This window comes from Cinclus cinclus, chromosome 25 (assembly GCF_963662255.1).
Source record: "Cinclus cinclus chromosome 25, bCinCin1.1, whole genome shotgun sequence".
Classification (NCBI taxonomy): Eukaryota; Metazoa; Chordata; class Aves; order Passeriformes; family Cinclidae; genus Cinclus; species Cinclus cinclus.
In genome coordinates this window covers 4,215,070-4,229,866 of record NC_085070.1, presented here as the reverse complement: position 1 = coordinate 4,229,866, position 14,797 = coordinate 4,215,070, and the positions used below count along the sequence as shown (strand labels likewise).

At 51.3% G+C, this 14,797-nt stretch overlaps 2 protein-coding genes and 3 non-coding genes across 7 annotated transcripts in view; all 5 read right to left on the bottom strand.

The window, feature by feature from the left end:
* Nucleotides 1-1,082: 1,082 nt before the first annotated feature.
* HSPA8 (heat shock protein family A (Hsp70) member 8) lies at nt 1,083-6,227 on the bottom strand. 3 transcript variants are annotated; one of them, XM_062508823.1, is made up of 9 exons: nt 6,107-6,227; nt 4,935-5,144; nt 4,299-4,504; nt 4,061-4,213; nt 3,418-3,973; nt 2,939-3,141; nt 2,457-2,655; nt 1,967-2,199; nt 1,083-1,571 (listed from the first exon to the last, which is right to left on the bottom strand). In XM_062508823.1, exons 2-9 carry the CDS (start codon nt 5,137-5,139, stop codon nt 1,386-1,388), a joined length of 1,941 nt encoding a protein of 646 aa, XP_062364807.1. In that variant the 5' UTR covers nt 5,140-5,144; nt 6,107-6,227; the 3' UTR covers nt 1,083-1,385. The 3 variants fall into 3 exon arrangements, 1 of the variants encoding a protein (XP_062364807.1); XR_009933954.1 differs by having other exon boundaries at nt 1,532-1,571; nt 1,701-2,199; XR_009933953.1 differs by having other exon boundaries at nt 1,533-1,571; nt 1,664-2,199.
* Nucleotides 1,797-1,893, bottom strand: LOC134053687 (small nucleolar RNA SNORD14). The gene has a single exon (XR_009933955.1). It is a non-coding gene; the product is annotated as a small nucleolar RNA SNORD14 (small nucleolar RNA).
* On the bottom strand, nt 2,729-2,825 carry LOC134053689 (small nucleolar RNA SNORD14). Its single transcript, XR_009933957.1, has one exon. It is a non-coding gene; the product is annotated as a small nucleolar RNA SNORD14 (small nucleolar RNA).
* Nucleotides 3,211-3,307, bottom strand: LOC134053688 (small nucleolar RNA SNORD14). Its single transcript, XR_009933956.1, has one exon. It is a non-coding gene; the product is annotated as a small nucleolar RNA SNORD14 (small nucleolar RNA).
* Nucleotides 6,228-12,308: 6,081 nt separating the features above from the next.
* CLMP (CXADR like membrane protein) overlaps nt 12,309-14,797 on the bottom strand; it is a 44,014-nt gene continuing 41,525 nt past the window's right edge. The window contains 1 exon segment of the mRNA XM_062508740.1: nt 12,309-12,634. Coding sequence (XP_062364724.1) covers nt 12,346-12,634 — 289 coding nt within the window. The 3' untranslated portion in view covers nt 12,309-12,345.

The window sequence follows — 14,797 nt, the reverse complement described above, 5'->3', positions numbered from 1 at the left end:
ACAACCCTGCCAAAGTCCCACGGATTGGGCTGGGACAGGTGAATTTGTCCAGGGCTGTTGGGAGCTTGGGATAGAACAGGAATGAGCACTCAGGGATGGTTTTAACCCAAATTCAGCCCAGGGATGTCCCAGACCGTGGTGGGGGCTCACGCTCAGTGTATGGAGCTGAGGAAGAAGGGATATACAGGAATTCTGGTGATGGTTCCCAACTTTCCTAAGAATGGCTGAACCCCTGCCTGTGAAAAGAAGTGGGGAAATAACTCCATGATCGTTGTCTCGCTTTAACTTTTCATTTCACCCATTCAATTCTCTTCATGTCAACCCACAGCACTCAGGTACCACACCCAGCTCCTGACACCACAACCCAAAAATGATGTGAAGCATTTGGAACTTGAGAGAGCAGGGTTTGCCCTCGTGGAAGGAAGGATTGGCTGCTGGGACCGTGGGGCAGGAGTCAGGAATGGCTCAAGGGCAAGATCGTTTGGAGGGGGCAGATGCCCCACACTGGTCATTGCACAAAGTCTCTAACCCAAAATACTTTCCAAGCCTGGCCTGGATCACCTCCCCTGACGCTGTTCTAGTTTTCTGACTATTGTTCCTCCACTTGCACTACGAAAAATACTGTTTACACACACAGCAGTTGTTTTTCATGAAACGCTATGAGACACTGCCACTTATTGCTGCAAACATTCCCCAGAGCCACCTCCCCCACCAGCAAGTTCTCAACTCAAGCCACCTCTGAGCCACCCTGCAAGTTGTGATACTTCAGCTAGCAATTCCTCAAGGAAAGTTATCCACTATTTTGGTACTTGAAAGATGCAAGCTAGACGTTGGACTTATCTAAAAGGCTTTTTTTCCAACCCGTTCTGAGATTTCCTGCCACAGGTTAGTACTAACATATTTGTCTCAAAAACTCATCCAAACCCTAAATGCCTGATCACCTGAATTTCCAAAGCTCTTTTCCCACTGCAATACCCACCTGCATCATGCTCAGTTAAGCAGCAGTGACTGGTATTACATTTTTTTCCCCTTTATTTACACTGGTCAGCTGGTGCAAACAAGTGAAGGCAGAGACAGTATGATGCCCATTAAATAGTTTTTATTCTTTAGGACATGAATTGCATTTCCACTCATTTACAGTACTGTAAAGTGCAATGGTATTCATCTCCCACCTGCGCACACTTTCAAGTATTTAAAATGCCCAGAAAAAAAAATGTTTTTGTTCCATTTATTTTTTTTTTGACAGCAGCTCAGTTATGGAGTTTTTAATCTGGCAAGATAAACCCAGATGGTGCCTACAGGATTGGGTCCTTCACTCCAACCCCCAACCTTGTTTGGGGTCTCCTCCAACACTAACTGCTAGTGGAATGCATTTCCCAGTGTCCTTAGTCCACCTCCTCGATGGTTGGGCCAGAGGAGGCTCCCCCAGAAGGAGGAGCTCCACCCCCAGGGAATCCTCCTGGCATCCCCCCGGGCATCCCTCCTGCGCTCTGGTACAGCTTGGTGATGATGGGGTTGCAAACCTTCTCCAGCTCCTTCTGCTGGTGCTCAAACTCCTCCTTTTCTGCCGTCTGCAAGAGAAACCAGAGGTCAGCAGTGAAGCAGCACTACCTGGGTTACACATTCCACCCCATCCGGGCTGCTTTGGCCCCACCACTCCCACCAAAAGGAAAACTGCTTCTGCTGGGTTTGTATCTCACATTGCTCCTGGAACAAGAGGACTCCTTTAACACACTGCTGGAAGGCAGCCAGCTGGGAACAGGAGGGATTGGAGACCCTGTGCTCCCAGGCTGTGGTCGCTCAGACATCCAAGGAAGGTACTTGGACCAACACCAGTCTTTCGACTTCTGGTGGAAACTACGAATGGCTTTGGAATCTCTTTCATCACAGCAACCAGTGCTTCTCCTCCACCCTCAACTGTCCCCACAGCTCAGCCCGACCCCAGGATCTAAAACACATGACATGCCTGGTTCTTGTCCAGCCAGTTGATGATCTCATTGCATTTGTCCAGGATTTTCTGCTTGTCATCGTCAGAGATCTTGCCCTGGAGCTTCTCATCTTCCACAGTGGCTTTCATGTTGAAGGCATAGGATTCCAGGGAATTCTTGGAGGACACCTTATCCCGCTGCTTCTCATCCTCTGCCTTGTACTTCTCTGCCTCCTGCACCATCCTCTCAATGTCCTCCTTGCTCAGTCGGCCTGCAGACAACACAAGTCCCGAGTTTGGACTCAGGTCCTTTGTAGGGAATCATCCCAAATTCCCCAAGCCTACACACTTCAAATCTGAGAGGGGGCAGAAGATGCCTAGAATGTGCCTTCTTATAAATTTGCTAATTAGTGCAGCCTAGAAAAAAATTCACAGATCTAAATCCGTATGAAAACGCTGATTACAGCAAAGTCCTGATCAAAACAGAAAACCAGAAGTCTCTCCCACCCTCGGGACAGAAGATCCTTACCCTTGTCATTCGTGATGGTGATCTTGTTCTCCTTGCCAGTGCTCTTATCCACAGCAGACACGTTCAGGATGCCATTGGCATCAATATCAAAGGTGACCTCGATCTGAGGGACCCCTCTGGGAGCAGGGGGAATGCCAGTCAACTCAAACTTGCCCAGCAAGTTGTTGTCCTTAGTCATAGCACGTTCTCCTTCATACACCTAAGGAGAAAAACCACCACACGGTCACTGAAGTCATAATGGGTTATTTAATTGTTATCCTGGAGGGATGTGGTCGCTCAGACATCCAAGGAAGGTACTTGGACCAACACCAGTCTTTCGACTTCTGGTGGAAACTACGAATGGCTTTGGAGTCACTTTCATCACAGCAACCAATCATTTACAAATTACACAATTTAACACCTCTGGCCTAAACATCCCTTCACGTGTCAACCAGTGAAAGCACTGAGAGTGCCTTGTTATTACCCCAGAGTTCTCTGCTTACCTGGATCAGCACCCCGGGCTGGTTGTCAGAGTAAGTTGTGAAGGTCTGGGTCTGCTTGGTGGGGATGGTGGTGTTGCGCTTGATCAGGACTGTCATGACACCTCCAGCTGTCTCAATACCGAGGGACAGGGGAGTCACGTCCAGCAGCAGCAAGTCCTGCACGTTCTCAGACTTGTCTCCAGACAGGATGGCAGCCTGCACAGCTGGGGGGAGAGACACAGCATTAGAAGCCCTGCAAAGCATACGTTGTCAAGTGTAATGATGCACATGGCTCGCTCAGACATCCAAGGAAGGTGCTTGGACCATCACAAGTCTTTCGACTTCTGGTGGAAACTACGAATGGCTTTGGAACCTGATTCATCATTGCAAGTCCAAGGGCAATTCTGACAGCTTTGAAAAGCTTTAGTGTTTCAGGTGGAAAACCCAGGCCCCTTCAGCGGTTTGTACCACCAAGAGGTGCAGAGTGGGTGATTAATTACCTGCCCCATACGCCACCGCCTCATCGGGGTTGATGCTCTTGTTGAGCTCTTTGCCATTGAAGAAGTCCTGCAGCAGTTTCTGGATCTTGGGGATGCGCGTGGAGCCTCCCACCAGCACGATGTCGTGGATCTGCGACTTGTCCAGCTTGGCGTCCCTCAGGGCCTTCTCCACTGGGTCCAGGGTGCCGCGGAACAGGTCGGCGTTGAGCTCCTCGAAGCGAGCCCTGGTGATGGAGGTGTAGAAGTCGATGCCCTCGTAGAGGGAGTCGATCTCGATGCTGGCCTGGGTGGAGGAGGACAGGGTGCGCTTGGCGCGCTCGCAGGCGGTGCGCAGGCGGCGCACGGCGCGCTTGTTCTCGCTGATGTCCTTCTTGTGCTTGCGCTTGAACTCCGCGATGAAGTGGTTCACCATGCGGTTGTCGAAGTCCTCCCCGCCCAGGTGGGTGTCCCCTGCCGTGGATTTCACCTCGAAGATGCCATCTTCGATGGTCAGGATGGACACATCGAAGGTGCCGCCGCCCAAATCGAAGATGAGGACGTTCCTTTCGGCACCGACCTGGAGGAAACACCGGTTTCCATTACTCAACTCCTACTCCTACTGTAACCGTTTACTCACTGGCCAGACACTACAACCTCTCCGTACCTTCTTGTCCAGCCCGTAGGCAATGGCAGCTGCTGTGGGCTCGTTGATGATTCGCAGGACGTTGAGCCCTGCAATAGTTCCAGCATCTTTCGTCGCCTGGCGCTGGGAGTCATTGAAGTAGGCTGGGACAGTCACTACTGCGTTGGTAACAGTCTGCAAACACAGCCAACGGCTCAGTTAGGGATGTCAACGCTCCCACACAACCACTCACCGCACTTCACTTCAGTGCTACACTCACCTTCCCGAGATAGGCTTCTGCAATTTCCTTCATTTTGGTTAAAACCATGGAAGAGATTTCTTCTGGGTAGAAACTCTTTGTCTCGCCTTTGTACTCGACCTGGACCTTGGGTCTGCCAGCATCGTTCACCACAGTGAAGGGCCAGTGCTTCATGTCAGACTGGACCACAGAGTCATCGAATCTGCGCCCAATCAACCGTTTCGCATCTGGAAAAAGTTATTTAAACACATTAATAATGCTCACCCCTAAATAAAAACCTGAAATTCTTTCTGAAAATGCAAAAAATCCTAGACCACTAGAGTTAACCCAACATTACTGTAGTTTTTTTAAGACTCAGATACAGACAAGAAGTTTCATCTCTTTCATATGCAAACTCAGTGCTATCACATCTAAACTACTGCAAAGACTGAGCCATAAACCAGGTTGAGACACCTAATTAAGATTATTCAAGGTTCAGTACTCTGAAAAACCTACTTCAGTAATAGGCTTTTGTTTTTATTAACGCAGCTATATTATGGCTAGAAATAATTTAAGTATATTAAATTTCTCAGAGGCTTTAATTTTGCTCTTTGTAACTCATACAACCAAGAAAAATCTTTTTAATCCAAACCAAATATGCCAATCTTGCAGCCTTACCGAAGACTGTGTTGGTTGGGTTCATGGCCACCTGGTTCTTGGCAGCATCACCGATGAGCCTCTCCGTGTCTGTGAAGGCCACGTAGCTCGGTGTGGTCCGGTTGCCCTGGTCGTTGGCAATGATCTCCACCTTCCCATGCTGGAACACACCAACACAGGAATAGGTGGTGCCAAGATCAATCCCGACAGCTGGTCCCTTCGACATCTTGTCTGAAAAAATAATAAAAAATATATAGTTTACTTAAAAGTAAAGCTGGTATAGCTCGCCCAGAGATATTTCGGTTATTTCAGCTTTTAAATGTTACAAGACAGGCTGGATGGGAATGGGGGAAACCGGTCTAGCGGAACGTGTTCCACTGCAAGGAGTAGTGGCCGATCTCTCCCCGCCTAGACCGCTCTGTGAATTCCGGATGATCCCTGGAATTCCAGCCCCGTTATCCCACGTGGCCCGGCGGCAGCGCACACCGGGTGCGTTCCCCGCCTCCGCCGCTTGGCGTCCCCCGCACCACGTGGTGCAGGACTCCGAGTCCCAGCGTGCCCCGCGCAAACCGCGCAACGTGACCGCGGCTGCGGGGCGTGTCCGGGGGGATGCCGGGAAATGGAGTCCCAGCCGGGCGGGCCGCGTGTGCCAGCACAGCCCCAGCCCCGTGCGACACCGACCCTCCCCCCCTCGAGCCATCCCCCACGGGACTGTTCTCCACCCACGCGGCTCCTTCCCTCCTCACCGCCGGGCACTGCGGCACCCGCTACGTCCCGGTACCGCCCCAGGCCGCCACCCAGCGAAGCAAGATGGGCGCTGCGTCTCCTTGAGTCCTCCCCTCTTCTCCCCTCCCCCGTCTCAGCACAAACTTAGTTGGGGGGGGGGGGGGGAAGGGAATTAAGCCGAGTCCCCGCTCCTCCCCCTCCCGCGGCAGAACACATTTGGAGAGAAAAGCGCAGATATCGGGAGGAAAAAATAGCACCGCAGCGGCCCGAAATGGGTTAATACTCGCCATCCCCTCAGCAGAACGGTCCCTCCAGACACAAAACCACCCGGGAGCACTCCCCGCCTTTTCAAGGCCGCCCCAGAGTTGCTTATAACACACTCCCAATGCTATTCCAAGGCAGCTGCACCCCCCCCCCCCCCCCCCAGGCCCTCCCCGTGCCGCATGGTGTCCCCCCAGCCCCGTTACCCGCAGTCCGGCCCGGTCTCTCGTTCACACACTGGACACAACTTCAGCTCAGCTCCGTCTCGCTCAATGCTCCGCGCCCGCCGCGCCGCCTTTTTATACCCACCCAGAACCTTCCAGAAGGCCACGCCTCCCTCTCCCAGCTCTGACCAATCCGCGCGTGGATCCCGCCCTCCTGCCCGCTAGTAATTGGTCCGCGCCGTGCGTGACGCGCACCGGAAGAGGGCGTTGCGCGCCGGCCGGCCCCGCGTTCTCGAACCTTCATGCGCTTTCCCTACGCCCCCCAAAACCGCGCGGCGGGCGCGGCTTTCCTCGCGTCTCGACCAATCAGAACCAGCGCTGTCGGTGACGACACGAGCGGTGGGCGGGGCGAGGAGCGAGGGCGGGCGGCTCAGCCAATCGCCGCGCTGCGCGCCCGTTGTTTATTTGCATATTTCGCAATGAGGCGGGAGGGGCCAATCGGCGCGCGGGAATGGCGGGTGATTTGCATAGAGGGCTGGCGGGGAAGGAGGGCGCCGGGGAAGGGGAAGCGCAAGATGGCGGCGCCATGAGGGGCTACCTTGGGCGCAGGCCTCGGGGATCCCCTCTGGGCCGCTCTGTGCTCGCCGGGATCCTCCTTCCCCTCGGGAACGGCGGCATTCCCCGTTCGTTCCCAGTCACTGCCTGGCTGCTTCCCGCAGCGTGTGCTCGGTGAATCTCCCGAGTACAATAATCTGTATCCTCCATGTTCCCTTCTGCAAGGCAAGGGAACATTGCTAAGTTTACCCCCCTACCCCCCGCCGTTTCTCTCGCTGTGGTGGTTTACTGCTTATTCCACAGAGCAAAAGCCATTTCAGCATCTCCACACTTTATAATCCATCCTAAATGTCCCCATCCATCGTCAGCTCCAGTCCAAGCCAAGGACAGCGTGTCACCCCGGGTGTGTTGCTGCATGGATAGTCCAGCTCCCAGCATGGATTTATTTCTGTGGGAGGGGAAATGGTGGAAAACCGTGCGGTGTTTTTGGTGTCCCTCGGGATGAGGGAAGCTGGGCAGAGGTCGGGAATCACCTGAGGTCATGCTCGGGGCTGTGACCTGCATCCAGGTCATGCAATGTTTACGTGGGATAAAGGCCGAGTAGAAAAGCCAGGGAGGCACTGGGAGCAGGGAATGCAAACACCGAGTCCTGCCCAGGCTCTGGGACTTGGCACACTGGCAAAACAGGCAAATGAACTGTGATTTAAAGCAGTAAAAACTGTGCAAAAAAAAATCCTTTCAGGTTCTCCCAGGTTGATTTTAGACAAATGCTCTTGGCAGCATTTGAAAATCCAACGCAGTGACACAGGAACAGATCCCTCAGCCTGTTCCTCAGGTCTGTTTGTGAGAATTTGCTGTGTGCAAGCCACATCCTGAGACAAGGAGTGGCAGCGTGGCATTCTGTGGCACTTGGGGCTGATGTGACGCTGTCCCCCGGCTCAGCTGGTGACCCAGTGCCAGGCCACAAAACCAGTTCCACACCCCACTAACACCAGTCCCACACCAGCAGTGGCAGAAGTGCTGGACCCACGGGAAGTCACTGGTGTCCAGCCGGTTTGTGGCTCCTGTTCTTGCTCTGCCACGCACAGGGCTGGAACCTGAGCAGGGATTTTGGGGTGGCATCACACCAGGGCAGGCTTTGGAGCTGGAATTTGGGTGCAGAAGGTTAAAGGCAGGACAGGGGAAGGGGCTCTGGGTCATGGAGCACCAACCGTGGCTCTCGAGATAAGGGCACTCCATACAAACCATGGCACACCTGGCCAGGTAAAGCACACTCCACCCTGTCCAGAGTATAGGGTGCTGTGGTATTCTGCTCCAGGGTTACTCCAGAGATGCTCCTCTGCCTAATTCACACTGAACCCACCACGGGACCCTTGCTGTTCGCCTTTGGGGTGGTTTTTTGGGGTTGCTTTTTTTAAAACCACGGGCAGAATTTCGGTAGGACCTAAGAATAGAACCTTGGGATGCCACCGTGACATTCAGATGTTCAAGCACACTTTGCAGAGCAGGCTGAGAGCGAGGGGAGGCAGCCTGAAACTGCAGTGAGTCAGTGCAGGGAGGAGGGCACTTTGTAAATGACTCATTCCATCCGAAATTAGAGGCTGTTCAGCTGGACAAAAGGAGCCCATTAAGTTGATATCGCAGAAATTAAAGCTTGGCAGGCTGGACGGGTGGAAGTATTAAGTATTTAGCGTGGAGGTTTTTTTTCTCAGTTTGTGGATTGAAACGTTATTTATGGGAGTGAGTTTAGTATATTAAGGATCTAGCACTGCTTCTCCTTCCAGTGTTTAAAACGGAATTGGGTGGAGAAGGGAGATTATCAAAGGCATTCCTGCTGCTCACCACAGCAGCACTTATTTATATAACACTTACATCTGCTGAAGTTTGAAAATCGCACATTTCCAAGGCCCTCCCTTCCCTTTCCCACGGGGTTCCCCCCCTCTCAGTGTGTGTCAGGACAAAATGCTCCGGGTTAAAAATAACCCCAAATTCCTAATCCTGTACAAAAGTCTGCAACTGCACAACTCCTCTTAAAACGTGTGTCACCTAATCAGGTTTTTTAATGTCATCAACTCCAGTGGGACCAGGAGCAGCTCTTGAGCTGGGGACAGACAGGACTCAGCCGTGAGACCACTGTGATGCCACCCTGTTTTGTTTTAAATTCTGCCTAATGATGTCGCAATTTTTGCTCCCGGATTTCAGCAAGGATGATCACTGATGTCTTGACACTTCTGCAAAACACCCTGGGGGGGAAAGAAAGCTGAGAGAAATCAACCAGCAGCACCTTTAGCTGCCCTAAATCCCACCCCCAGATTCCCATTCCAGGTGAGCTGGCTCCAAAGGTTTATCTGCAGAGGAGATCTGAACTGGCTGAACACAGCTCAAGGTTTCCTCCTCACCTCAGAGCTCATGGGGAAAGCCAAGCACGTGGGCTGCTTCAGCAGAAAGGTCACAGCAGGGCGAGGATGAAGCCACCAGGGCTTGTTGTGCTGGCATTATTTATTTACCACGTTGGCTTCCAGCACCTGCATCCTCAGCCAAAATATCCCAGGAGAAATGGCCACATGGAAGATAAAACCACATTTGCTTCCATGTGCCACCCAGGGTTTCACATTTTTTGTGAAATGTCACCTAATTTAGACTGAAAAATACCCAGGAAAAAAAGCCCAGCTTCCCCACGCTTCCCATGCAAATATGCACATAGGCCTGCTTGGCTTAAAAATGATATTTTTAACTCCATCCTTCCCCCCCCCCACCTTGGATTCAGCTTGGCAGCATGAAACACATCACACCACAGAAAATGGTACGAGTTGAGTTGAGCTGCAGCACTTCAGCTGCAGCACCTTTATTTATAAAACAACCAACCAAAAAAAATTATTAAATCATTGATTCAAAGGAATCAATAATAAATATTTGCTTTCCTCTGAGTTGTTCAGACACAGTACAGGTACACCAATCTTAGCAGGTAGCAGAGATGGAAGCTTGGTTTAGCTGCTGAGAAACAAAAAGCTACATAGCATGGTAGGCATTTAATCACACAAGTAATAGCTGGTATATGACAGTAAATGCTTTAATACACTATTTTACAAAACGGGGTTTGGCTTATTTGCTTCCCTTGTGCAACTCCTGATCGGCTGGAGCTTGGAAAATAGAAGGCCTTTGGAATGATCCCTTTCTCCTGCTCCCTTTGGGTGATGAACCTTTCCCTGCCCTGTGAAGCAGTGATGTGTGGGCTGAAGCGGATACCTGGGCAGCGCCTGCATCCCAGCAGGGCTGGGAAATCCGGAGCCAACAGGGCTTGGAGCAGCCAGGATCCATCCCCCAGACCAGAAGCAGGCTTCAGGCACCGCACCTCTGCCTGACCTTCCCCAGGGCTCCCAAAGCTCCCGGGCCGTGCCATCAGACAGCTCACAGCACAAGGAGTGGTGTCCCAGCGGGACAGCCTGCCAGGGCTGCCCGGAGGCTCCAGGAAAACCTGCCAGGGCAAATTCTCCTCCCTCCAGGCTGCAGAGCCTCCTCTCTGCTAATTACCAGTCTGGGCTGTGACTCAAAACTGCCCCAGAGCCTCTGGCCAGCTCGGCTGTTGGAATTGTCACCCTGGGTTTGTGCTGAGGAGCTCCTGGAGCCTCAGAACTCCTGGGTCTCTGTGCACGGGGTGAGGATCCTCAGGTGCAGCACAGGGAACGTTCAGCACAATGAGCACCCACAGCAGAACCCACAAGCTGCTCTCACCATCCTATTCCTGCTTTTGGAATTTTCCCAGCTCTGGAGTGGCTTGGGAGTGCTTTGGAGCACCTTTCAGGGTTCAGGAAAAAAAACAAGTGCAGAGGAATCACAGGCACACAGAGCTGCTGCTTCACACGCAGCTGATCCAGGGATGTGCTCCTGGAGCACCCAGGGTGAAATGACGGAGTGTCCACCCCCAGCACGGCGTGGAAGGAGCAGCTTGTCAAAAACCTCATATCAGGTCCCCCTTATTTAAAACTGGGATTGTTTTCCCTGCACAGCATCAGTAATTTTTCCTGCCAAGGGTTAAATGTGGGGTAGAGAAAGAAATGGAATTTTGAGTGACTGCTCCTAGGAAGAGAAGTTCTCACATATTGTAGGGCAAGTTTGAAAACTCTTTCCCATATGGAAGTAGCCCGAGCAGGGCTTGGCTTTGATCAGGTCGTCAAAGATCTCAAGTGAAGAATTTAGAATTCTGGGTCTCAGTCAGAAAAGGAGATTAATGACAATCCTGGAGTGAAAGAATTATGAATCTGTGGTTCTTTTGTGCTCATCTAACTTCTGTAGGCTCTTTCCACAAATTGGAGAAACACTTTGCCTCCCTTAAGTGGGGAAAAAAAAACCAAACACCCTCATTTTTTAAATAGAAAATCACCGATCTAGGAATGCAAGAATCTAGAGCCTACAAGCTCAGTGTCATGTGTGTAGCAGTGGTCAGAGCCAAGTCCTTCAGAGGAAAAGATCAGTGACAGAATTCCACATCTGTGCCTACCTCCTTTCCTAACTTCATATTCTGTGGAAATGCTTAACCTGGTTGCTCACAAAAAAATAGTTTTTTACAATTCTTGCAATTTTTTAAGTCCTGCTAAAGGTTTTAGCCTCAACTCTGGTGCATGACCCAGCATTTGGTGCAGGAGTGGGACATCACACACAAAGATTTCCTAATGGGAGCAGCGTTTTGTGCTAGTTTACCTGTCCTAGGTGTGTTTTCCTCTGCCAGGGAATCCTTCAGGCCTTCCCTGGGGATCAGCTCGGGAGTGCTGTTTGTTCAGTCTTGGGAAGAACTTTCCATAAGGCTTCTCCAGCACAGCTCCTCCCAAAGCTGGCCAATTCCCCAGCTGGCAATAACTGAGAGCTCTTCCAAATTCTCCATCCGGGCTTTTTTGGTACATTGGTGGCCCTCCCCTCTGGGGCACAGCCTCCCTGCTGGATTCAGTGCCCAGTTCTCCTCCCTCTAAGGCTCATTAGCCACGGCCACCCCTCCAGTGGGGGTCCCGTGGCTCTGCAGTGCTGCCCATGGAAGCAGAGTCCGGCTCCTGGCCCTAAGTTTGTTCTGGCAATTAAAGCACCTCTGTTTTCTTGACGGAAAAGGTCCTTTCTCTTTAGCACAGAGTTTGGTTCAGACACCTTAATGCTGCACCTCTTGTCCTTCGGGAGTGATCCTTTAAGTTCCACTTTAGTTACAGCCTCCGTTATTTCACTGAATGCAGAAAATGTGAAGCACCTGTCAGTTCCCTTTGAGGCTGGACACCCTTAGCCTCAAAATCTTCACTTACGACAATACATCTTCGAGAAACTTCTCCAAAAAACAGTCCAAGAGACTTCTCCCTCCCCACAAAAGCTCTCTGGGATATTACACATCTTTAAGTCTTTGTTGATCTCTTTTAAAAAATCCTGAGGTTTGGCTTCTTTTCGCTCATACAGCACTTTGCTGTCGTAGGTTTTAAATGCTGCGCTCCCTTTTCAAAAGATAAAAAAAAAAAAAAGATAATTTAAAATTAAACTCCCTTTTCCCTCCAACATATCTTACTTAAGTCTGTATCAGAACCTCAGCGCTGGAACTTGTTCAGAAAGAATCGAGTGGGAGGGCTTCTCGTGGTGCGAATAATCCCGAGTGATTAAACTTACGGTGACGAGGAAGAGAACAAGCTACCCTAGCGATGCGGAGTGGCTGGTGCTGTGTGCAGTGCTGCTCGGGGCAGGAGCCGCTCCGGGGATGCTCACACGGTCTGGAACGCGCGGCTCTGCGCGGGCACCATCCCCGCTCCCATCCTCCCCGCGCTGCTGGGATCCACTCTCTTCGGCTCCGCTTCTTTCCTGTCCAGCTGCCGCTGGTTGTACTGGGGAGGGGTCAGGTGAGGAGTGGCTTCGGTGGACAAAGTCCGCTGGCTGCGGGAGGCACTGTTGGCTGTGGATCTGGTGGAGGAGGAACCCGAGCGGGAGCTCCTGGAGCCGGAGGATGAGGAGCTGGGTTTGACGAGGTGCGCCTTGGGTGCCTCTGCGTCTTCCCTGCGAGCGAACACACACGCAACAGGGCTCAAAAACCACGAGAAACGCTTGTGTCACCCCTCTGCAAATCACCGGGAATGGGGGAGAGAAGGGGGGAAAGAAGGGGAGAAGAAGGGGAGAAGAAGGGGGGGAAAAGGAATAAAGAATGGAGAAAGAAGAGGAAAAACAAGGGGGAAGAAGAGAAAAAAAAGGGAAAGAAGAGGATAAAAAGGGGAAAGAAGAGGATAAAAAGGTGAAAGAAGAGGATAAAAAGGGGGAAGAAGAGGATAAAAAGGGGGAAGAAGAGGATAAAAAGGGGGAAGAAGAGGATAAAAAGGTGAAAGAAGAGGATAAAAAGGTGAAAGAAGAGGATAAAAAGGGGGAAGAAGAGGATAAAAAGGGGGAAGAAGAGGATAAAAAGGGGAAACGAGGAAAAAGAAGAGAAAGCGTGGAGAAATAAGGGAGAAAAGCAGGGGGGAGGAATAAGGAAGGGAGAAAGAAGTGGAAAAAGAAGGAGGAAGGAGAGGAAAAAAGGGAAGAAGAGTAAAAAAAGGCGGAAGGAGGAAAAAGAAGAGAAAGCAGGGAGGGAAAGGAATAAAAAAGGGAAAAAGAAGAGGAAAAAGAAGGGGGAAGAAGAGGGGGAAAAGGGGGAAACGAGGAAAAAGAAGAGGAAATAGGGGAAAATAAGAGGAAAAAGAAGGGGGAAGGAAGGGAAGAAGGGGAAAAGAAAAAAAAAAGAAAGAAAAAAATACAAAAGAAAGAAGGAAAGAAAACCACCGCCAAATTCTCTCAGAACCACAGTGGGCATCAGCTTTAATTTAACACCATAAAAGAATATGCAAATGTTTCAAAATACCGAGATTGCAAATGTGAGAGAAAACTGGTGAGGTCTCTGCTACTTTGCCCAGGGAAAGAAGGGGGGACTTTAGTTTAATATCCTGCATATTGTCCAAACTGTGTGCCGTGTAAGTTTATGGGTTAAAGTCGCCGTTGCCCTGCAGAGTGCTGGTGAATGAATTCGGAATGAGCGCACGCTGCTCGCCGCCGGCTCTGTCCGCTCTGCTACAGAGCCACAGCGGCCAAGGCCGGGGCAACACTGCCCGGAGCCGGTTCTTCCACTTCCAGGCAGCCTGTGGGTAGCGACAGAAGCGCCACGGCCGGGTCCTGCCGGAGGCAGAGAGGGCGAGGATGTAAGAGGAGGGCGTGGAAGGGCCACAGCAGCGAGCGAGGCTCCGGCTGAAGGGCGAGATGCAAAGCGAAGGGAGCAGGAGAAGGGGAAGGAATGAGCAGAGGCTGCCCTTGCTCAGCCTGACGGTGCTCAGCGGCTGAAGGGATTACAGAGGTGCCTCATGGGGCACAGGTGTGACACGAGCACAAATAGACGCAAAGATGGATCAAGGGTTTGTTTCTTCGAGGGCAGCAGCAGCTCAAGCTCATTCCTGGAAATAGATCTCTCCTTCCTGAGGAGTTTCGGCTGGTTTGGCTGGAGCCCAAGCTGAGCTTAGGGGGCAGGGAACAGATGAGCTCCAGGAACAGGAGTCAGAGTTCCCAGCGCTCCCGCTCCCCTCCGGGCTCAGGGCATTGCTCACCCGGAGCTAAATCCGGGAGAACAGTTGTTCCAAAGGCTCAAGGAGTGCTCAGAGAACGTGTCTGCTTCATTGCGTGCCAAATGGGAGCTGCAATTGGAAGGAAAAAAGGGGGAAAGAAGGAAGAAAGAAGAGGGGAAAGAAGGTGGGAAGAGGGGGGAGAGAAAGGGGAAAGAGAGGGAAAAGAAGGGAGAAGAGGGAAAGAAGGGAGAATGAATAGGGAAGGAAGAGGGAAAAGGCAGAAAGAAGGTGGGAAAGGGTGGGAAAGAAGAGGGAAAAGAAGGGAAGAAGAGTGGGGGGGGGAAAAAAAGGAAAGAAAAATAAAAGAAAGGGGGGGAAAGGGAAAGGGAAAGGGAAAGGGAAAGGGAAAGGGAAAGGGAAAGGGAAAGGGAAAGGGAAAGGGAAAGGGAAAGGGAAAGGAAAGGAAAGGAAAGGAAAGGAAAGGAAAGGAAAGGAAAGGAAAGGAAAGGAAAGGAAAGGAAAGGAAAGGAAAGGAAAGGAAGCCCTCTCAGAACCACAACGGACAGGCAGTTTCAATTTAACACCATAAAAGAATATACAAATGCTTTAAAATACTGAAATTGCAAGTGTGAGGGAA